Source organism: Sarcophilus harrisii, chromosome 3 (genome assembly GCF_902635505.1).
Source record: "Sarcophilus harrisii chromosome 3, mSarHar1.11, whole genome shotgun sequence".
Classification (NCBI taxonomy): domain Eukaryota; kingdom Metazoa; phylum Chordata; class Mammalia; order Dasyuromorphia; family Dasyuridae; genus Sarcophilus; species Sarcophilus harrisii.
In genome coordinates this window covers 216,182,937-216,208,031 of record NC_045428.1, presented here as the reverse complement: position 1 = coordinate 216,208,031, position 25,095 = coordinate 216,182,937, and the positions used below count along the sequence as shown (strand labels likewise).

General features: G+C 33.2%; 1 protein-coding gene across 1 annotated transcript in view; it reads right to left on the bottom strand.

The window, feature by feature from the left end:
• The window catches only part of SREK1IP1 (SREK1 interacting protein 1), a 77,801-nt gene extending 54,488 nt beyond the window's left edge, over positions 1 to 23,313 (bottom strand). Inside the window, 1 exon segment of the mRNA XM_031961257.1 lies at positions 23,294 to 23,313. Within this exon segment, the coding sequence (XP_031817117.1) occupies positions 23,294 to 23,313 (20 nt within the window).
• Between the last annotated feature and the right edge of the window lie 1,782 nt (positions 23,314 to 25,095).

Sequence of the window (25,095 nt, the reverse complement as noted above, 5' to 3'; positions counted from 1 at the left end):
TTGGGACATTCAAAAATAAGCTTCAAACTACAGTGAAATTCCTTTATAATGCTGGTATTTGGAGAGAGTGTTAATAGCTCCATTAAAATTAACTGTGTTGCATTAAGATTTTATCAGAAATAATTTTGTTTCAGAGGACAGGATCTCTGACCTAGAGAATATTCAAATTCTAGTAAAACACAAGCTGGCTTATAATAAGTCTCTCCTGCCTGACACCACTTCTAATTGATTATTGAGTTCTGTGAGTAGTAGAGCTTTGAAGTCTCCAAGCCCAGGACAAAAGAGGGAATGCATTTCTATAATTGGAAATTATGAAAAATTCCAAAGGGGGAAAATGTTTTCATTTTGAAAATTGCCCATGTAATTTTTCCAGTATTGAGAAGGGCCTGTGACATGAGAAAAGTTGGGAGTTGTGCCTAACATATACTAGCAACAATCTTACTTATCTTCCAAGAGTCTCAAGGTTAATTTTTTTTTTTCATTTTTCATATTGCCCAGATTGGGTATGATTCTTACCATTTCAGGAAAACAAACAAAAATGAATTCAGTTAATACTTTACATACCAACTATGTGTAGTGTACTGCTCTCAACTAATGGGTGGAATTGATCTCATCATTCATTGATCAGACATAAGAATCATATAATCCTTGCTAATTTACAGAAGTTTCACAGGGTATGATAGAACGTCCTGAGAATGTTTCCTTAATGTTTCCTGATTCATGCAGTTGAAATCTACTCGATTGATTGATTGATTGAATAGAGATGTTCTCACCAAATAAAGGCAACAGGATGGGATCTTTGTGCTAAAAACAATGATACTTATTGCGGGTCATGATCATAGCATAAAATCCCTAAATATGCCTGCATTGTGCCAGCCAATAGTAAAGCAGCAGTGACTGAAAATGTTCAGAACTCAAAAGGAAGCCACAGCACATACATTTGTTCTCTGGATTTGTCTACAAAGGCAGAGAGGAATAGCAGAAATCATAAAAACCCATTTTGTGGCTTTACTTTGATTGCTTGTATTCCTTTAGGACTTACTGGAAAGTTTTGGGGTAGGCACTGTATTTTTGAGCATCATCTTGATAATTTCTTTTCCATGATATATAGAGACACATTTTGCCTATTGTATATCAGACCCAAGATCTAATGAGACTTACCTTGATTTCCTACATTTTTAATTCCAGAACATTCTGGAGACTGTCACTAAAGTGGCAAGCTGAATTAATAAAGGTCAGGTTCTTCTTTGCCAAATAGCTTTGGAAATATTTGAGCCAATTATGTCACGTATTTTGAGTGTGATGGTTTTGCTTCCTATTTGTATTAGATGTCCTCTGAATTGGAGAACCATTTTGGCATACTGGAAAGAACACTGGATTGTATTGTATATAGCCAGAGGATTGGGGTTCAAATTCTGGATCTTTCACCATCTATCTCACAGGATTGTTGTGAGGTACAGAAGAAATAATACATGATAAAGTCATTGTAAACTTGAAATCATCATGTAGATGTTGGTTATTAATTTTATTTGTGTGATCTTGGGCAAAACATTTGTATCTCTCAAGTTCATGTTTTCTTTTCTACAAAATAATGAAGCAACCTAAAACTACATAAAGACAGGTAGTTTAGTATTGAGAGAACGTGGGTTTAAATATCCTTCTAATGCTTTCTAGCTATGTGATCCTGCAATTGTTTAACAAATTGCTTAACCTTTTTGTTTTCAGCCTCAATATTCACATCCATGAAATGAGGTGATTAGACTGGATGATGGCATTTGAGGTCCTTATCACTTCTATCATATGCCTCACTAAATTTTGATGTCCCCTTTCTAGCTTTTAATTCTATAATCCTAAGTAACTTAAGAATGGTTTGTTGGGGATTTTTTGAGATTGGACCTTATTATCTCATGCAGTTTGAGAGTACTATGGCCTCTCATTCACCTATTCAAAACAATCAGCACAGAAGCTTTAACATACTCCATTTTTTTTCTGATTAGAGCTAATAAATTCCTCTTTATTCAGTCAGGCGGACCTCTGATAGTTGTTTCTGATAGTTCACTCTCTTGGTGATCACAATCTTAATGTAGATACGTATTTAGCCTTAGTCTGCCTATAGTTCAGAAACTCCCATACTCAATCAATTTACCAACCTCAACCTCAAAGGTCTGCAAGTATGCACTGATATGTTCATCTTAAAAAGATATTTTTAAATAATCCTATATTTGTAGTATTCAACAACTATTACTTTATTTCCTCTCATTGTTTATTGCTTTGGGGTATAAAAGATTAGGGTAAGGTTTGACTGAGTCAGTCCATCTATCAATCACTCAATTCAATTAAAGGAATGAACAAGATATTTTAGCCCTAAGACCTTTGTCGGATGAAAATATCTCTATTGAGTCAATCAATCAAAGGCATCTCAACCATGTGTGTTGGGAAGTATGTAACAATTGGCTAGGGAAACTTTGTCATGCCTTGTATCTCCTCTAATGTCAGCTAGTGATGGAAATATTATCAGCTAGGAAACTTGAGAAAGGAGAAGGAAAGGAACTTCTTTCTTCTTTATATCTTGATTAGAGAGAGATCTTGTAAATTTTAGGAGATTGAAACATTTGGATTTCTCATCAGCATCCTTATATCTGAATTGAAAGTTGTCTCCAACCAGAAAAAAGGAGGAAATGAAACACTGAAATTCCATCAGCAAAAAAGTTGTACCTTATATAAAATGAATTTCATAAGGACCTCATGAAAGGGATAAAAAGGACCTTTTTACCAACTAGAAGATAAGAGTTCACCCAAGTTCACATTTACTTGGACTATGTATGCACTGTTAGGAGAATGACACAGACTTTTCAAGTGATGTTTTATAACTGCTGTTCTTTCTACTGTTTGTAACTACTGTTACTTATCCTTTTCTAAAGTGATACAACATATGTGACTAATAATTGATAATCAATGGTAGGGCCTAATGAATCATAATAATATAACTACTCCCTCCAAGATCCCTAAGAGGAGAAGCAGTCAACCTTATTCTAGATACCAAGCCCACCAATGTGAATGAAGGTTGAGAGTATAGTTCCAAAGATATGCTACAGAGAAAAATGAAAAAAAGAATAATTTTCAGGATTAGACTAAATCCATATAAAAATCTTAATGATTCCAGGTTTTAATTTCTAGGCATTTGAAGTCATAATTCTCCTCTAGAGATACTTTTAAATTATACAAAATTAGACACATGTCTCATTGATTTCAGGAATTGCCCCCCAAATAAGTGAAAACTGATTGTGAAGTATAAACTAAAAGAAAAAAAGGGAAAAGTAATTGAGAAATAAAAACTAATAGGAGACAAAACCTAGCACATTGGTTATATAGAGGTGTATGCATTAGTAAATGTTGAACAACCAGCTCTCCAAAATAAAAAAAGTACACAGGATACACTCTTTAGTTTAATCTGCATCATTTCCCACATCTATCTAAGTCTAGATAATCAACAAAACAATAAATCAAGCCAAATTTGTAGCATTCACTGATTTTGGAGATGTAAATGCTCACACTGAAAATTTAACTCCTGAGCTGCTAAAAGTTGGCTTCAGCACATCTCTGGAAGTAAGGAGTCTAAGAAATATACCTAAGAAATGAATACATTACAACTTAGTTCAGAGTCAAATAATGGTGAATATAGGTCAGGAGCAGGCTCAATTCTTCTTTAAATTTAATTTAATAAATTTGATATTGCTGTTTGTCCTCTAGACCATTTAATCCAATGAAAATATCGACAACTAGCTAGATACAGTTGTTAGGATATCTTAACACAATAAAATTATTTGAGTTGGTGTTATTGGAACATGAACTATATAAGTTTTCCTTAGGGGTACTTAGCTCTTTATGTCTTTTTTGACATTTTTAAAACACAGACTTGGCATTATAAGAGCCATTTTGAATGCTAAGAATGACATTTACTTAGCTTAGTAGAAAATCTCCTATTAAGTGCTCACAATCCCAGTCACATTTCTGCTAAAATGTTGCTTCACATATCACAGCCAGTTGCTGCTAGAAGATGTAGGATAATGAGGATATCAGAGTGTTTCTTCCCCTGCTGAATGTGGGAACATTTATATGATGATATTTTAATAAAATAACTATGGATAGTCACTTAGTCAAAGTCATGGACTCTAAATGAGGAACCTGAAATTATGTTTTACCTAATCAATTGCACACTAATTACTGTCATCATTAGTTAGTCTGAGACATTGGTACCCAAAGTGAGAAAGTCAGAAGAGACCTGGCAAATTAAATCCTTGTGCCTCCCATAGAACAATAATTTCTAAAGAATATTAAATCTAGAACAACATCCTGATAATGATTCCAGGGTAGACATTTTCCTCTTTAAATAGAATTATAGTTATATATGATGAATTCTAAGTTGGCATCATTATCATGTTGGTGGTGAAGAATTTCCTAAGACTGTGAAGAAGTACGACCAGCAGGTAGTGGAAGACAGGGTTAGTTCTGGAAACGTAAGCACTATGGTGAGATTTGACTATCCTTATTCAAAGTGGACATTGGTTTCATATGTACAGTTCACACTATAGGGAAAAAAAGCATTTCTTTTAGAATCAGAGGAGTTTGTTTCAAATCCCAACTCTACTATTTATTAATCTCTGTGATCCTGAACAAGTCACAAAACAACTTTAATTTCCAGTTTGCTCATCAAACTGGATATAAAAAGAGGAGAATGGATTAAATGGATTAAATTCAATTCTAAATTGATGATCCCATGCTCACATGTGGATTTGGTATCTGTTATTAGGCATATGTGTGTATGGTGTGGTGGAGTGGAATAAGCATTGGGCACTCAACAGAGTCAGGAGAGACCAGGATTCATATCCCATCTCTAATGCAACCATAGACAAATCACTTAACCCTTTTTAAACCTTCGTATGTTTATCTATAAAATGGGGATAATAAAGTTAGTAGTTTTTGACTCAAAACTTTGCTGTAAGGCTTAATAGATATTGAATGATGATATGTAAATCACTTTGTAAACTTGAAAGTGCTAAAAGAAATGCCAAATATTATGATTATTATATTATATATAATATATTAATATGCTATTATTGTGATTGTGTATTTGTTAAAATCTATGACAATATATATCAGTGAATGATAATCTGTAATGCACTTTGCAAACTTTAAGGTGAAATGCCAAATATTATCACACAAAATGATAATATGTTATTATTATGATTCTTTGTCATAATCTACATGTTTTATGTAAATTATAAAATTACTGGCATATTACATTGGTTTACATGTAGCAGACAATCAAATGGTTGTTGTATGCATGAATAAACCAACGTCCACAACTGAAAATAGATGTTAACAATTCAATAATTAGGTCATGTTTAGATTTCTGTTGTCAACTTTAATCATTATTGTTTGAATTGAGGTCTCCTTAATTTATTATAATTATTAGGACCTGTAACTGTACACATGCATGTACACACACATATAAGTGTTTGTATGTGAAATTGTATGCCTTCATTTTTATCATGGTATACTATGCAAGAGTCAATTGGTAGTGGGAGACCTGGGACTGACCTATTAGAGTGAATTATAAAATAAAGAGGAAAATATTCAATAGGCAGGAAATTAAACTTTAGGCAAAAATATCTGGGAATTCTTATAACAGATGGCAAAGATTCAACATTTGGAACCAAGCTTGGGAATACATTTCTAGTCTCTGGAATCACAGTAGAACTCCATTCCCATAGGAATTAAGGAACTGAGCTGAGAACCAGATAAGTGATTCTGATATAGAGGAATAACACAGGAAACCTATATTCAGACAGAATCTAAAATGTGGCAATGTTATTTTTTTTTAATAGGGAACAAGTTAGGACCCTACTTACTAGAAAAGGAGAAGATTAGGAGTAAGACAACAGGAAAGGTGACTTGATTGTAAGTCACTGAAATCCTAAAACACGATCATTGAAAATAGAATTGGTCTTATAATTTAAGGATGGTGGTTAAGTGAACCAAGCTACAAAGGGGCAAGGAACCAGGCAGATGTTTGCATATAGGTATCCAGTTTCAGCTTCTATTTTAACATGATGACAAGCAGGAAGACTCAGGATCTTATGTTAACTAATAAACAATTATCTTTCACAACAGAACTATAAAGAAGACTTCAATTAATAAAAATTACTAAGATTTTTTTTCTTGCTGCTGACAGCTGAATTTAAGTATTTAGGTGTGTGTGTGTGTGTGTGTGTGTATGTGTGTGTGTGTGTGCATGCACACACAAGTACACATTTAAGGATGATGAACTGGCAAAGGATATCTAAAAAGGCTACATTTAAAAGGAGAGAATCTCAAGGAAAGCCAGAAAAATGATGAAATGAATAAACTGAAATTAAAATCTCAAAGAAAACCTAGAAGAATAAAGGGAATAGAGGGGGAGGGAGATCAGTAGTGTCAAACTCTGAAGAGCTTATTTCTGTCTCTGTAACATACTTATATATACAATAATACCATGTTACATATGAATATCCAATTAATTAGCACCTCATTAAATATTGTCACTGTTTAGACTTTAATTGTCGATTGTAATTATTTGTTTCTTTAATTGGAGTCCTTAATGTTTTTGAGTGAGTGGAATGTACTTAAATATGTATCTATGAATCTCCATACAGAATTGTTGGCTTCTAATATTTTCATACAGTAATATTTAGACAAGAGATGTGCAATCTTAATAATCTAATTATCCCCTCTGCTTGTATGAAAAGAAAGGTATGGACAATTGGAGAACCCTATCTCTCACAGTGCATTGACTTTTGGAAAAATATTTACAGAGGTTGCATTTAGCATCATTAAGAAGACCAATTTAATGGTAGAAATTTATTTCTGATGCAGTTATTGTTAACTAGTATTTGGTAGTAATTTTTATCTGACATTCCTGTTCATGATTTTATTATCTGGACCTACCACCACTAGAAGGATTCATTTTAAGATAATCTATAGTAATAGAACAAATGTAATATCACTCATATCCTCTTCATCATTTCCTTGAAGCTCAGTAACATGACTGAGGAAGACCATAGTTTAAAACTCACATATCTTAGAGTAGAATTACCTTCAACATGGCAGCAATGATGATAGAAACCACAAAGTATAAAAAGCTTATTTTAAGGACGTTATTATCTTATAATAAGATAAAATTATCATATCAAGAAAGTGTATATATTAGTAGAAGAAATTATATTCCTGAGAGTCCATCTTTTCTTTTTTGAATTCTTGTATAAATTCTCTCTGGACTGGGAGCCATTTCACATTATTCTTTGGAGTAGAAGTTTGTTTTTTTTTTTAACTCCAGTGTCCTCCTCTGAAGATGAACCCCATTTTTCCCTATTCCCATAATATGTTTCAGTGATGGGATTCTTTGTTCTTTGCCAATTCAGATGGATGAGAAGACTTGAAAAGGTGGAATCCACACTGGTGAAGGGTTTGGTCACAGCCATGAATTTAAAGATCAGTGAAAGTTGCCTGGGTACACAGTGAGGAAGAAGAGTTTGCTATGTATGTAAGGAGAAGCCATTCAACTGGGGTTCTGTGAATTTCAGCCTGTTTTAGATATTTCACATTATTCTCTATATATTGTGGGTGGCATAGGTGTCTCTGTGGCAGCTGGGAATGCACTGATATCTTAAAATGAAGGTATCATAGGGAAATCTAATATAGATATATAATATAATGATTATATATATTATATATAATACATGTTATATTATATATATTATAATTATATATTATAATATAATCTAATGATAAGTGATATTTAACATGCTAATAATATATATTACATAAATATATTTATATTGTAATATGCTACTATATAGATAGAAGGTAGATATGTAACATATACAGCATATTAATGCCACAGATATAAGATAATATCATATATAATATACACAGAAATATAACATGCACATATTGATATCTACCTATCTATCCTAAAATATAATGATAAAAAGAAGTGTGGTGTATGTACACTAAAAGATTGTCAGCTGCAGAAAAGTTGCTGATCTATGTTGATGAATGGAATTTCCTCTCTCTACAAATGAAATTATAAGTTCAGTCCTGATTTTTCTGCTGAAATATGGTGTATTTTCTATTTCCTAATATGAGAAACATTATTGTAAAAAAATGTTTGCCATAAGTTATTGATTACTTGGGCAATGTATGGTCTTGGCCTTTAATTCCTTCTATTCTCGATCTTGAAAATAGAAGATATATTTGACCACATAAGACATATATTCCACAAAGATAGTTAAATTACATAAACACATAGGTGGTATGATAGCTACCTATCTAACTGGCTTTTTCTGTGAGAGTCTGGGACTTTTGCTCAGAGAGAGCAAAAGAGATGTGACTGAGCTCTTGTTACTTCCCTATCTCTAATAGAATTATAGGTTAGATTTATATCTATCAGCTACATCTTCTCTTCCCTTCCCCTTCTTCCATCTCCAGGACCTTATTGGTCTAGATTAGAACAAAAGTTATTTCACTAGTCATGCTTAAGGGGAAGGATAGACTTAAGCTTATATGTACCACTTTGGCTCTTTACCACAAAACACTCATTTTACAAAAGATCATGAGCAAATACATTTATCTAAGAAAATAGTAAATAGAAGTTGAAGAAATTATACAGATCAGCATATTCCAGAAAATACACGAGAACAAATGTCAATTTAGATGAGAATGAGATAAAATCTTAGCTCAAATTGAAAGAGAGAAGGTCTAACTAATCTCACTCAAAAAGAAGTCCTTAAGGTAGGCAAACTAGAAACCAGGTCATGTTTAGGTGTCCATTTCCCTAACATGTCTGTAGGTTCTAAATTCTTTCTTCCTCTTTCCACATATCTCTCCTAAAGAACTTTTGGACCCACACATCTCTTTTCCAAGGATCTCTGATTCTAAGTTCACAAATGATACAGAAACACAGAATTACTTCTGTAGTCTCTCCATTGATTAGGAACCATGTCTAACCACTACAAATACAGCAGTATGAAAAAATGTTCATGATTTCTATTTATATATATATATATATATATATATGCTCAGATTACAGAAGCTACTTGGTCAAAGTAGGGATTCTAATATCTTACCATTAAGAAATCTAATAAACTGGTGAAATCTTGAAAAAAGGTCATTTTTAAACCAAAAATTGCCTCTCCTTTTTCTATTCTCAAACACAGAGAATGATTGGATATAGGTGTTTAAAAAATGATTACAGGATAACTTTCAAATAGAGTGTATTTTGCTGTCATGTTTTTTCTTAACCTATGAATATATGTAAAATTCATTGCTTTACTGTCTGTGGTATCCTTATGTAATTAATTTCATTGCTAAAGAAATCTAGTGTTCTGTTAATGAATCTTGTGAATTTGTTGAAGCTGTTCTTGTGGTTAGATAATCATGACAGCTTTTACAAAATGAAATTGAGCTTGAAAAACTATCTTCTGCTGCATGTAATTATTCAGTAGCCAAAATATTAATGTAAATGTCTATAGATTGTTAAGCTGGAAATTACAGAAATCATTCAGTTGTGTTTTATAGAACTTAAGAAACATTTTTAAATTATGGCCTCAGATTCTAAAATTGCTTAAGAGCTTCTTGTACAAATAAAATATTGCAAGTGATTGGGTTTTAAATGTGTGACTGAAACAGAAAATGTAACTCTATTTACAATAAATTGTCATTGTGTCTCAGTTAATGGAAAAAGTAGCTTCTGCTATCTGCAGAGCACGCACTGGTCTTTTGTCATCTCCTTTAGTGACATATTTCAAGATGGTACTTATTTTAAAAATTGTATGGGAATTCTGGTATAAAATATTGTGATAATCATGTATTTTCTGGACTGAGATTTTATAGTGTTGCTCATTTCAGTGTCACCAGTAAAGAACATTTTCATTTTATTCTTGCACATCTTGTGTGTAACACAATATCTAGCATATAGCAAGTACTTAATGAATATTGTTTGCTAATTATTGACTTATTGCTTGATTCAAAAGGTGCTCACCCAACAATATGTTAAGAAAGAAAAGTTGGACAAATGGACAAGTCATTTAGGTTTGTTTTTAGAAATGGTAGAATTTAATTTAGTAATTCATGATCACATTATTGCCAGTGGTAATTATGGGAAGATTATTCTTAAAGAGCCTGGACTAATAGACTAATGCATATCATGTCATGAAATGGTGGAAAGTATGTAATATATCACTAAGAGCTGCAAAAATTTAGAATTTGTTGGATATCTAGAAGAATACAATCATGCATCTTGAATTATATACCAGGAGGCTTGCTATCCTTTACAAACTCAAATATGATGAAGAATTGTACTACAGATTGTATCCTAGAATGTTCTTGAGTTTCACAAACAAACTGTGTTGGAATTTGAACTTTGTTATAGCCAGAACTCTTTACTTACAAGTGTGTGAATATAACATTTATCCATCAAAACATGTGAAAATACTTTAAATAAATGTTCTCATATGGACTATTTTTAAATATTTAGACTATTTGGAATGAAAAAAAATCCAATTATAGAGATCAAGCAGAAGAAATCAAAATAATTTGGAAACAGTGTGATACCTATCATTACCATCATTCTACCTTCACATTCATTTGAGTGAATGATCAGGCAGACAGTAAGGACAAAATATGGACTAGGCCCAGAATATGGTTAAGTATGAGGTCTTTTCAACTGTATCATAGACTCTGAACAATTGGTATTCTTCATATTTTTCATCCACTTGAATTTTCCCATGTGGATAATTGAGCTTAATTTTTTCAGTGATTATGTCATTTAGTGGGCTCTTCAATGTTTTGGGACCTCATACAACCAGTCTAATACTGTCCACAATCAGGCCAATATTGGCTGCAAACAAAAGCATCTTGAAGATCTCAAAAGATATAAGGGATCCCTCTTTCCTTTAGATCCTTTTAGAGCATCATTTATGATAGTGGCAAAAACCTTGGAAGGCATGTGTCTCACTGTTTTCTATTTAAGCTGTACTCTAAGCTTCCTCTAATATACCCTTTTACCAAGTATTTTTTTGGGGGAGGGGACAGGAGCTAAGGAAGATTCTGAGAAGATGATGGAGTAGGTTGGTATATTTTAAGCTCTTCAGATTTCCCCCCAAATAGAAAAAAAAGATTATACCTCAGGATGAACATAGACTGATGAAAAAATCAAGAAGATTTCAGGCAAAACAGGATCTTCCAAGTACAATCTGAGAAAATCTAAAGAAAGACTCCAGGCTAGGGATTAACCTGTGTGAAGTGAAAATATTTCCAGACCAGCTCCCAAGTGGGAATCCCTTGGGGCTAGCTTGGCTAAAACCTCAACAGGAACCACAGAAACTTTCACCTCCCCATTGTATGTGCAGTTGGGCATCTGAGTCCAGGAAGACTGAGTCAATCTGACTGATCAGGAACACCAGGCCTAATTGTGTCCTGGGTGAGAAGGAACCAGAATTTTCGGGAAAGCAGTAGGAAAAGGATGCTCCTGGCTTCGGGCACTTCTCAAAGGGTAGAGCTCTTGGTTTGGGGTTTCAGGTCAGAGGGGAGAGCTGAAGTGAAGCTAGAAATGCCATCCCCACCCCGTGATTAGAGGTGATATATATATATATATATATATGTATATATATATATATATATATATATAACTAATATATCTTATTTTTTAAAATGAACTGGCAAAGAAAGAACCCCATCATAGAAAATTACTATGGGGACAGGGAAGACTAGAGTTTCTTCTCAGAGAAGGACACTGCAGTATAAAAAGCTTCTGCCCCAAGGAATCATATGAAATGGCTCCTTGCCCAGAGAGAATTTGTAGAACTCAAAAAAGAATTTAAAAATCAAATGAGAGACATTGAGAAAATGCTAAAAAAAATTAAGCAACTAGAAAAGAAGATACAGAGTCTCCAAATAACTCTTTGAAAATTAGAACTGGGTAAGGGGGAAGCCAGTGAGGCTATGAGAGACTTATAAATAACAAAACAGATTATAAAGAATGAAAAAATAGAACAGAATGTGAACATCTTACACAAAAACAACAGATTTGGATAACAGATCAAGAAGAGAAAATATAAGAATAATTGGACTGCCTGAAAGCTGTGACCAAAAAAAAAAAAAACCTTGACACGATAATGCAAGAAAGAATACAAGAAAATTGTCCTGTAATAGAACATGAGGAGTAAGTAGAAATAGAAAAAATCCACTGATCACCTCCTCAAAGAGATCTTTTGAAGAAAACACATAGGAATATTATTGCCAAATTTCAAAACTCCCAAACCAAAGAGAAAATTTTGAAAGAAACAAACAACAACAACAACAAAAACCTAATTCAAATATGCTGGAGCTACAATTTGAATTGTACAGGATTTATCAGCAGCTACAATAAAAGACCACGGTTCCTAGAATCATATCTACTAACAAGCAAAAGAACTGGGCCTTTGGCCAAAATTATCACATTCCACAAAATTATCTATAATATTGAAAGAGAAAAAAATGTATATTTAACAAACTTACAGATTTTTAGGATTTGCAAAGGTTTCAATGGACCAATATAGGGTATTCTTTATCTTCCTAACACATAGGTCCTTTAGCCCTAAGCCATATATGTCACCAGAAGTGGCCAGGGATGCTCAGCTAAGTTCTGTACATTTTTCATAGAGTCTCACCTCAATCTTATCTCTAAATCAAATGTTCTATCTATCACATCTATTCTTATACCTATACCAAATGATAATATCATGCCAGGCACTGTTTTAAGCATTACAGATATCTTATTTGATTCTCATAACAATTCTGGAAACAGGTGTTATTATTATCCCAATTTTACAACTGAGGAAGTTTAGACCGACAGATTAAGTAACTTGCTGAAAATCACACAACTAGTAAGTGTTTGAGGAGGGATTTGGATTCAATTCAGTGTCTCATAAATATGTCTATATCTATGTCATGTATCTATATCTGTATAATCTATCTATCTATTTATCTCTATATTAATATCTCCTCTATGTCTACATCTATGGCTATGCCCCTATCTTATTTATATCTTTATAAGCTTAGATGATATGAGTCAGATCAATAAGAATTGTATTCTATAGGTTAGAGCCCTAACTACTTAAAATAATATGAAGACATAAGTCTGGCCATGTATAAGCAACTTCTTTCTCTTCTAGGTCATGCCTCAGGGGAAGAGTTCACCAAATAGCACATGGTTACAAACTGTGCAGGTAATATCACAAATTTAATATAAATAATTTTCCATCCTCTGAAGAATTTTGTCTTCAAAATTTCACTTCACTCACTCATGTTGAACCATTAGGATAAAATCCAAGATGAAAAACTTTTAGTTGCCTTTATTAACCTTCAAATAATGTTTCCTGGTTGGGATAAGCATAATGTTTTATTGATTAGATTCTGAAAAGCACCTTAGTAGGTAAAAGTTTCAATTTACTGTATTGCTTCCTCTTTACCTTGGCAAGCAGCCTGTCTAGTAAGTCCAGAAACAAAATTACCCCCTTTTTAAAAAGCTGCTTCTCAAATTCTGGTTGTTCAACAATGCTTATATCTAGTCTTTTTATTTAGGATTCTCCATTTGGATCTTTTAACATTAATTTGAAGTTTAAACATTACTCTACCCCTGAACTCTTTTTTTCAAAAGTGTTTATTTTTCCAAATACATGTGAATATAGTTTTCAACATTCATTTTTTTGTAAAACTTTGTGTTATAACTTTTTCTCTCTCCCTTTCTTATCTTCCTCCTTTCCAAGCCAGCAAGCAAATTTATATAGCTTAAATGTGATATTCTTTTAAATATGTTTCCATATTTGTCATGTACAAGAAAACATTAAAACAAAAAAATAAGTAGAAACACACAAATAAACAAAAAATTGAAAATACTATGCTTTGATCGACATTCAATCTCTATAATTCACTCTCTGGATGTGACTGGCATTTTCTATCGAAAATCTATTGGAATTGCCTTGATTCACCATATTGTTGAGAAGAACTAAGTCTATCACAGTTGATCATCACATGATCTTGTTACTATGCACAATGTTCTCCTAATTCTGCTCACTTCATTCAGCATCAGTTAATGTAGGTCTTTTCAGGCTTTTCTGAAATCAGCCTGCTCATCATTTCTTATAGAACAATAATGTTCCATTATCTTTATATACTATGGCTTTTCTAGTCATATCCCCAACTTTTGGGCATCTTGGTGTATCATCTTTTAAGGACAACAGAGGATTGAGATGTACTATCAGTAAACTAAAATTCTTTATTATAGATGGCATCCAGAAGGCAGTTTTATCAATAGAAACTTACATGATATGGGCCAACTGACAACTATAAGAGGTTAAGATAAATGCTCCCTTTAGTCAACAATATCTTTTCTGTTTTTCACAGCTAAAATAGAAAAAGATGGGAGAGCAAGGACTGGGAGGCTGATTTCTAATGAACGTATCTGGCTTCTTTACCTGGGGAACATGAATCTCCAAAGGATTCGTGAAGATTAAAAAAAGTATTTTGATAACTGAATTTCAATATAAATGATTTCCTTTGTATTTGTGTGAATTTTATTTTATGCATTTAAAAACATTTTTAAATGATTCTGAGAAGGGATTCATAACCTATACCATACTGTGAAACGGGTCCAGGAAACACACAAAAAAATTAAGAACCTTTGTTTTATACAGTAATGCGCTCTGGCTCTACTTTATTTGTAGTCATGTTGTATGTATTAAAAAGACACGATGAACTAACACATTTTAGACTCTTCAAAAGAAAGATCACATTTATATAAGTAGGAGAGTTGTTTTGCTGTGTTAATTTGTTTTCTGTGGTCAAGCTCTTTTCTCCTGGTGGGTCAATTCTCCTTTTACATATAAAGTTTCCTTTGAAATCAACAAGAGTTCCACCCTAGGAAAGGGAAACACATGCAGGGAAAATTCGATCCTTGATGATTCTCATTGTTGTTATTTTAGAATATTGTCAGTGCTTGGTGCGATCATCACAACAGGCAGTGGACAAAAATAACACTCCAAAAAGCAACTTTCTCTTTTCTTTTTGATTGTCAAAATTACCAGCAAGCTGGCTCCAGATGGTTAGAACAAATGCATGTGGCATACGTTGTTTACTAGAATGATTTTTACATTTTGAGGCTGCTGTATTTTTTTCATTGTAAATATTTTTGAAGTTATTTAATGGCCCTCTTCAGAGCCGACAGCATAAACACAACAGCTATAACATTTGGGGATATTCCTTCCCTATGGGCAGCTCAAACCAGCAAGACAAATGGGAATAATTTAGCTTTTATTACTATTTATTTATGTCAATCAAGTAGAAAATACTACAGACTCTGGGAGGAAGGTCTTTCAAAAAGTGGAGAACCATTTCATGTTTAAATTCCTCTTTTATAGTTTTTCTAAAGAATCAACTATTTTTTAATCTTTATTTTTCCCTTTTCAGAAAGTAGCTATTAGCCAGGTTCATATTTAAGTCTTCATATTGGTTTTACCTATACTAGGCTAGTGTTTTCAAAGCACATGATACTATTTTGGCAAAAAATAAATTATTATTGTCCCTCAGGAATTGAACCTCAGTTTCTCAAAATCTATGTAGTATGTAGATTCTTTTTTTCTACTTTGTTTCCTTTTCAATTAGTTATCCCAGGTTTTAGTTACTTTTGGGGTCACCATCATCATCAATTATCATCATCATCAAAATAGTCATGTGATATGGCACTCAAAGGTTTGGAAACTGCTTTACAAATGTTATGCTTATCTTTATACAAACCTTGGAAGTAGGTTTTATTATCCCCATTTTGTGATCAAATGACTTGACCAGAGGGTCACAGCTCTTCACTGTATCTCACTGGTCTCTATTCTAGCTAGTTATTAATTCTAGCTATTTTCATGGTCTTTAATAATAATGGTACATTAAGGTTTGTAAAGCCTTATTTTGAATCAATTCTAATAATGACTCCATGAAATAGAAATTGCTATTATTCCCATTTTATTGATTAGGAAACTGAGGATGAGAGCAATTAAATGATTCATCCAAGATTATATAACTAATAAGTACCTAAAGTAGAATTCAAACTAATGCCTTTTTGACTTCAGTCACAATCCATTTCACCAGTACCATGAATGTCATAGAAAAGAATACAACCCGATAGATTTCATTATCTTCTTAATCCTATTATTTAGGCAATTCCCATTATTTAGAATAACCTACTATTTTTCATATATATGTATGTATATGATAGCTTTTTATTTTTCAATAAATGCAAAGATAATTTTCAGCATTTACAGTTGTAAAACCTTGTGTTCCAAATTTTCTTTTCCTCCTCCCCACTCCCCCTTCCCTTAGCCAGCAAGTAATTCAAAATGGGTTAAACATGTGCGATTCTTCTAAGCATATTCCACATTTATCATGCTGCACAAGAAAAATCAGATCAAAAAGGAAAGGTGAAAAAGAAAAAAAACAAGCAAGAAAACAACAACAACAAAAAAGGTGACAACACTGTGTTGTGATCCACATTTAGTCCCTATTTGTTGTCCTCTCTCTGGATGCAGATGACGCTCTTCATCACAAGTCTATTGAAATTGGCCTGAATCATCTCATTGGTGAAAAAAGCCAAGTCTATAACAGTTGATCATCACATAATGACCTTACTATCTTTCAAGCAAGGTTATGATTAAACACTTAATAAAGTAGATTCAATTCCACCATTAAAATACTTCTTTCTGACCTAGAAGTTACCATGTTTTTGTAGGTCCAGTTTAATTTGTGGAAGAAAGGTAACAATTCATTAAGGCTTTTAATTTTTTTTTTATTGAAAATGACCAATTTGATGATATTTTAAATTTTCAATATTTAATGACCTAGACATCATCACAGTAATCTGTGCCTTTGTTGCCTAAGGTGGTTTGGAGGTAGGAAATAGCTTTTTTGTTAGAAGCAAATTGAGAAATAGGATCTCATTTCCCTCTGAGGTGTCTGTAATTTAGAAAAGCTTTTAAAGGACATTATGTATTTATGGCTCTTGTAGGTATTGAGTGCTTTTAACTAATGCAGCTGTCACTTTTTGATAGCAGTGACAGTTATTAGAATGTGTTTATGGTTACCTATTTCTGAATATTATTGATTTATGTTAAAAGAATGAGGAAGGAATTTATTAATATGAGTATTCAGGTATATTCTAAATGAGCATAATGACACATTTGGGGCATGAGAAGAACAAAATTGATAAAGCATTTGGCTTCCTTTATTGCTTCAGTGCACTTTTAAGAGGTTACATGGTCTAGTAGTTTGAGGCTAAGTCTGGAATTCTGGAAACTTGCATCCTTCACTTACAACTGGTTGGTTGATTCCTGTCAAGTCCTTTGACTTTTTGGTACTTCATTTTCTTAATTTATGAAATCCCATATTATTCTGAAATAGAATAGCATGAGTCTCCAAAGTGAGAACTCTGAAAAAAAAAACATGTAGCTGCAATTTAAAAAAAAAAATTTCTTCACATTACTATGATATAGCGATAATAGTTTCCTGACTGTTCTATGCACAAGACATCACATCTCTCAGCTTTGACAATTTTCTCTGGTTTCTCTCATGTCTGGAATGCTCTCCCTCCTCCATGCTGATTACTGACTTTTCTCAGCTTCAAGTTCCAATTTAAAACCCACTTCTATAAAAAAATCTTTCCTCCTCCCTCTTGATTCTAATGCTCTATTATTTTCCACTTATCACTACACAGCTTGCCTTGTATATATTTGTTTGCATTTTGTTTTCTCCAGGAGATTGTAAGGTGCTTGAGGATAGAGACTATCTTTTTCTTCTTTTTGCATGCCCAACACCTAATACAATGTCTGGCACATAATTGATGCTCATTAAATGTTTATTGATTAGTTCCTTTATATTTTGACAAATCTATTATCTTGCTGTGGGTGTTCATTCTGACTGCATAGTTGTAAACTATTCTCATCTTATCATTATGTATGACTTTTGCCCACATCCTTCTGAAATACTTTCCTAAGTGTCTCTCTTTGGATCTCCTGAGTGATACCAGTGAAGCAGTTGGGTTATCCACTACCTACATGATCAGTCTCCTTCCTTATCTACATGAAATACATGATCAGTCCTCTTCTTTTCTGGTCATACATCTCTCTGATGAACATCCAGTGTGTCATTTCTCTTGTGTAATTCTTCATTCAAAGTTCGCACTTTGAAGACCCATCCTATTCCATTTCAGAATAATGTGGGATTTAATAAATTAAACTAGTTGCAGTTTGATATGGGCCTTTTCATTGTCAATTTTCATTTTTCCTTGTACAATAAGCAACTTTAATCCTTTAAAGATGTGTTCTACAGCTCACAGCCATAAAACACCAACAAAAGAATATTGCTTTTTAAAAGATAAGTCTTTGTACCAGAGAGAGATTTGTGATCATTAAAAATACTGTGCAATTTCTGACATGCAATCCATCCTAATATTTTCTGGATTAATTCTAGATGAAGTTTGTCATACATCAGTAGCATCTGTCCAAGATACATGCACTTTAGAACTATGAGCAATTACATATCATAATCTTAACCAGGTATTATTCATCCACTTTTTGGGGGTCTGTGGGAATAGTTAGGCCATAGTATTTTGATTGTAATTAAGGAGACATTTCAATAACCTGGGACCTCATGTTATCAATATGGTGAGGCAAGTGATGAGGAACAATTAGAGAACTTTACTTTTTAGGGAAAACATACTGTACCAGTTTGGACTCAAAAATCTTTCATGAAAACAAGAAAACCTAAAAATTGGCAAGTGTATGCCTTCTTACTTTATCTTACTGTGTATAATAACTTCAGTACTAGTATACTAGATCAAAGCTTCTTAAACAGTGGGTTGTGCTCTCACATAGGGTTCCATAACTGAATGTGAGCAGCATGAAAAACTTGGCAACAACAAAAGGTTTTTGAATGCAATAACCAAAAGTTAATTCAAAATCAAATGTGTAATGAATCTGAGGTATTTCTGGTAGGGCTTGCCCATGTTGCATTGCATAATTTCACTGCAGCCTTGGTGTTGAACAAACGACATGAACACTTTGTACTGTGCATGCATGAATGCTGCCAGAAACACATCATGTAAAAATTTCTCGATTGAAAAGGAGTCATAAGTGGAAAAAATTTCAGAAGTCTTATACTAGATATTCCTAATATAGAGGTATTAAGCTTTTGGGTAGCCAACAAGTCTTTAGCTAATCTTGTTTTTAACTTCTAAATTATGATTTCCATGATTCTTTTCAATGACTATCTTTGCACTGAAGTCTTGATTTTAATTATGATCTAAGTACAGATGATTCATAATCTAAATATTCAGCCCTAATATTTCCTGTGAGCTTTAACCCTTTATGAGCATTGACTATTAGTTATTTCAAATTGAATGTCTTAGAGACATAGCAAATTTAACATGTCCAAAATATAATTTATTATTTTCCCACAAAATCTACCCATTTCCAAATTTTCTGTGGCTGTCAAAGGCACCATCAACTCCCCTAATTTCCCATGTTTATAAATCTGGTGTTCCCCTCAATTTCTCATTCTTCTTCACCCCACCTATCTAATCAATTGTTAAGTCTTGCTATTTTTATATTTCCACTAGGTGGCTACTGGTACACTACTAATCTACTCATATACTTAATACCTTAATTCAAGCCTTTATCACTTCTAACCAAGATTGTTGCAAAGAAAATTGTCTACCTGTCTTCATGTCTTTTCTTACTCCAGTCCATCTTCCACAAGCTACTAAAAGAGCTTACTATGTCACTCCTCTATTCACTCTACTCCACAGGGTTTTTCTCTAAGACAAGATAGAAATTCCTGTTTAGCTTTCAAAGCCCTTTACAATCTGACTCTAATCTATATTTTTAGCCTCATTATATATTACTACCCTTTCTCCCATACTCTATCTAGCCAAGGTGGCCTTCATTCTGTTATTCACACAGAACTCTCTATCTCTTTGCTTTTGTAATGGTCTTTCTTGTGCCTGTAAGGAACTCAGTCCTTGGCTCCACCTCAGAGAATCTCTTCTTCCAAGATGCAAGTCAAGCACCACCTTCTACACACAGACTTTTGTGATCACCTCATCTGCTAACTACTAAATGCATGTATCAACAATCTCCTATTTGACATTTCAAATAGGATGTCATCAAGACATCTAAAACTCAACTTGTCCCAAACAAAACTCGTTATATCCTCCCTGAATCCATCTCTTCTAAACTCTGTGTTTTTTTCTAATTAAGTTAAAGATTCTGGGTAATAAAATATTGAAGAATCTAGTTCAAAGCAATATCAGAGAAAAATAAGACATTAAGTATGTTGCTTCCAGGCTTTCTTTTCTTCCTGATTTTCTGCACTTTTGATCTGTCCACTCACTCAAAAATAAAAACAATAAAAACTGTACTTAAAAATAGAATTAGAATACACATTTGGAATACAGATATTGCCTATCAATTCTAAGTTTGCCAAAACACATTCACTTCAAAGGTGATTTCAAAAATATGATTAAGGTAGGATAGAGAAGGGGAAATTCCTTGACTCTTTTTTGAGAGCCTATTCAATTAATCTTCTGAATTTTTGATAATTGACAATACAGCAGAGCACCATTCTTTTTTTTTTTTTAATTTAATAGCCTTTAATTTACAGGATATATACATGGGTAACTTTACAGCATTAACAATTGCCAAACCTCTTGTTCCAATTTTTCACCTCTTACCCCCCCCCCTCCCTAAATGGCAGGATGACCAGTAGATGTTAAATATATTAAAATATAACTTAGATACACAATAAGTATACATGACCAAAACATTATTTTGCTGTACAAAAAGAATCAGACTCTGAATTATTGTACAATTAGCTTGTGAAGGAAATCAAAGATGCAGGTGTGCATAAATATAGGGACTGGGAATTCAATGTAATGGTTTTTAGTCATCTCCCAGAGTTCTTTTTCTGGGTATAGCTAGTTCAGTTCATTACTGCTCCATTAGAAATGATTTGGTTGATCTCGTTGCTGAGGATGGTCCATCAGGACTGGTCATCATCTAGTATTGTTGTTGAAGTATATAATGATCTCCTGGTCCTGCTCATTTCACTTAGCATCAGTTCGTGTAAGTCTCTCCAGGCCTTTCTGAAATCATCCTGTTGGTCATTTCTTACAGAACAGTAATATTCCATAATTTTCATATACCACAATTTATTTAGCCATTCTCCAACTGATGGACATCCATTCAGTTTCCAGTTTCTAGCCACTACAAAAAGGGCTGCCACAAACATTCGTGCACATACAGGTCCCTTTCCTTCTTTATAATTTCTTTGGGATATAATCCCAGTAGTAACACTGCTGGATCAAAGGGTATGCACAGTTTGATAACTTTTTGAGCATAGTTCAAACTACTCTCCAAAATGGTTGGATTCGTTCACAACTCCACCAACAATGAATCAATGTCCCAGTTTTCCCACATCCCCTCAACAATCATCATTATTTTTCCTGTCATCTTAGCCAATCTGACAGGTGTGTAGTGAGTATCTTAGAGTTGTCTTAATTTGCATTTCTCTGATTAATAATGACTTGGAGCATCTTTTCATATGACTAGAAATAGTTTCAATTTCTTCATCTGAGAATTGTCTGTTCATATCCTTTGACCATTTTCAATTGGAGAATGGCTTGATTTTTATAAATTAGAGTTAATTCTCTATATATTTTGGAAATGAGGCCTTTATCAGAACCTTTGACTGTAAAAATATTTTCCCAGTTTATTGCTTCCCTTCTAATCTTGTCTGCGTTAGTTTTGTTTGTACAAAAACTTTTCAGTTTGGTATAATCGAAATTTTCTATTTTGTGATCAGTAATGATCTCTAGTTCTGCTTTGGTCATAAAACCTTCCCTTCCACAGGTCTGAGAGGTAAACTATCCTATGTTCCTCTAATTTATTAATAATTTCATTCTTTATGCCTAGGTCATGAACCCATTTTGACCTTATCTTGGTGTACGGCGTTAAGTATGGATCAATGCCTAGTTTCTGCCATATTAGTTTCCAATTTTCCCAGCAATTTTTATCAAACAGTAAGTTCTTATCCCAAAAGCTGGGATCTTTGGGTTTGTCAAAGACTAGGTTGCTATATTTGTTGACTGTTTTATCCCTTGAACCTAATCTATTCCACTGATCAACTAATCTATTTCTTAGCCAATACCAAATAGTTTTGGTAACTGCTGCTCTATAGTATAGTTTTAGATCTGGTACAGCTAAGCCACCATCATTTGATTTTTTTTTCATTAATTCCCTTGAAATTCTTGACCTTTTGTTTTCCATATGAACTTTGTTGTTATTTTTCTAGGTCATTAAAATAGTTTTTGGGAGTCTGATTGGTATAGCGCTAAATAAATAGATTAGTTTAGGTAATATTGTCATCTTTATTATATTTGCTCGCCCTATCCAAGAGCATTTAATATTTTTCCAATTGGTTAGATCAGACTTAATTTGTGTGAAAAGTGGTCTGTAATTTTGCTCATAAAGTTTCTGATTTTCCCTTGGCAGATAGATTCCTAAATATTTTATATTATCAGTAGTTACTTTAAATGGAATTTCTCTTTGTAACTCTGACTGTTGGATTTTGTTAGTGATATATAAGAATGCTGATGACTTATGTGGGTTTATTTTATAACCAGTAACTTTGCTAAAGTTGTGGATTATTTCTAATAACTTTTTAGCAGAATCTCTGGGGTTCTCTAAGTATACCATCATGTCATCGGCAAAGAGTGATAATTTGGCTTCCTCATTGCCTATTCTTATTCCTTTAATCTCTTTCTCAGGAGCACCATTCTTTTAAAAGAAAATAGGATCATAACACCATGGATCACAAATTTAGAGTTGAAAGGGATCTTAGAGGCTATCTATTCTCATGTCATTTTTCAGATGAGGAACTGAGGAACTAACAGAGATGTTAGGTGATTATGACATCACACAGGTAGGAAATAAAAAAATCCCAAATTTGAACCCAGACTCTAACACTTGAAATGACAGAAAAGTTGTACGCAGTGTTTTTATACTTTAAAAACTTCCACATGTTTTTGGGCTATATTATTCCAGAAGTCTAAGTCCCATGTCCAGTGCTGAGTTCAAGTTCCTTCTTTTACTCTATGGCCTGTGATTTCACTTACCTGTCACTTTTCAACACCATTCTGAATCCTGAAAATAAAATTCATCCTCCAAATATAATACTCTGGGGCGGATCTAATTCTAATAGACTTTTGTCCATTTTAGGAACAACCAATTATGATCAAACGAAACCTTCCTTTTTACATGGGTTCATGGCACCTAGCATTTTCTTCTTTTCATTCTTTTGTTTGTGTCCTATGGCCCACTTTCCCAATAGTTAGAATGCAGAGAAATGCTAATTGATGGTATTCTAAGTTATGAAATTGGATAGACAACTAATCTTCTAACAATTAGTCCATCAAAAGTCTATAATGTCTGGCTGATGTCCCATGAGAACTATAGTTCTTTCTAGCATATATTTCCTTATCCAAAGCATATATTTCCTTATCCTTATTTGGTTATCAATTAATTGATGCATTTTAACCTTCCTAGGTACTATTCAGTAATAAAATTTTCATATGAAAAATGTTGATATGTGATTAAACACCTCAAGGACAGGCAAAAATTATGCTGAACTGTATTCATATGACTATACCACTTAGCTTTGTAATTTCTTCTGACTAATTGATGTCCACAAGATTTAGAATAGAATTGTTGTTATTACTTAGTTATTTCAGTCATGTCCAACTCTTTGTGGACCTATTTAGGATTTTCTTGGAAAAGATACTGGAGTAATTTGCCATTTCCTTCTTCAGATCATTTTAATTTCTCCAGATGAGAAACTGAGACAGATAGGGTTAGGTGATTTGTTCAGGAAGATATGTCTAACGATCATTGATTAATTATGTCAATTGATTATAATTACTTAGCTTAATATCCAAACATTACATGTTATAATTGATTTTAGGTAATGTTATGTTTGATCATTATTCATTAAATAACACCATTTGGAAATAAATGTGTGTGCCGCTATCATTCTCAGTTGATGTCTGATTGAAACGTTATTGGATCTTGTTATGTAAGTCTGCTATTTTAATGGCGTCCCCCAGGTTCCTGCCCTGTTGATAAACCATCCCCAAATTAAAAACTACCTAATGCCTTAACGATCATTGGAGATGCCACGATATGAGGCCAAACTGCATTGTTACCATCACAAATGCCTCCACAAAAAGCATGGTTGAACATGGACAGGACATGAACAGGAACAAATGGGCCTGAAGTAGCCAGTCAAAGGAATTAAGGTTCGTCTGCAGATTATGGGCTCAAATTTACCTAGAGGGTAATGAAACAAACACAAAACATTGTAGGCCTAAAAGCAACCACCAATTAAGAAAGTGTTAAAGCTCAAACTTACCTGTCATTTAATACCAACAATCCATCAAAATCCCTACACCCAATATTACATAGCTAGTAAGTGCCTGAAGCCAAATTTGAACTCACAAAGATGAGTCCCCCTGATTTCAGACCCAGCACTCTAGTCCCTATATCATCTAGCTGCCTCTGCAGGAAAAAAAAGTAATATTTAAAAGATATTAGAACATTTCCAATAGAAATGAGTGGAATAATTCAGTTGGAAACAGTTCAGAATCTTTAAAGAATTTTTAAGAAAAATGACTTGCCTTTTGTGGAGTTTCTAAAGTTTGTGCAGTGATGACAATAACAAAATCGATTCAAAGACAAATTTTAAAGGTTCTCTTTCCTCATGGGAACAAATCTACAAGGAAATAAAAAGAGGAATTTTGATTCTCTGGCTTCCATCTTCCTGAAGATATAAATTGTCTGACTTGTCTGAATTCATTGAGGGCCTCTTTTTTCTGAGTGGAGAAGAGAGAAGTAGATTGTTCTTTTCTCCTTTCCTAATCCT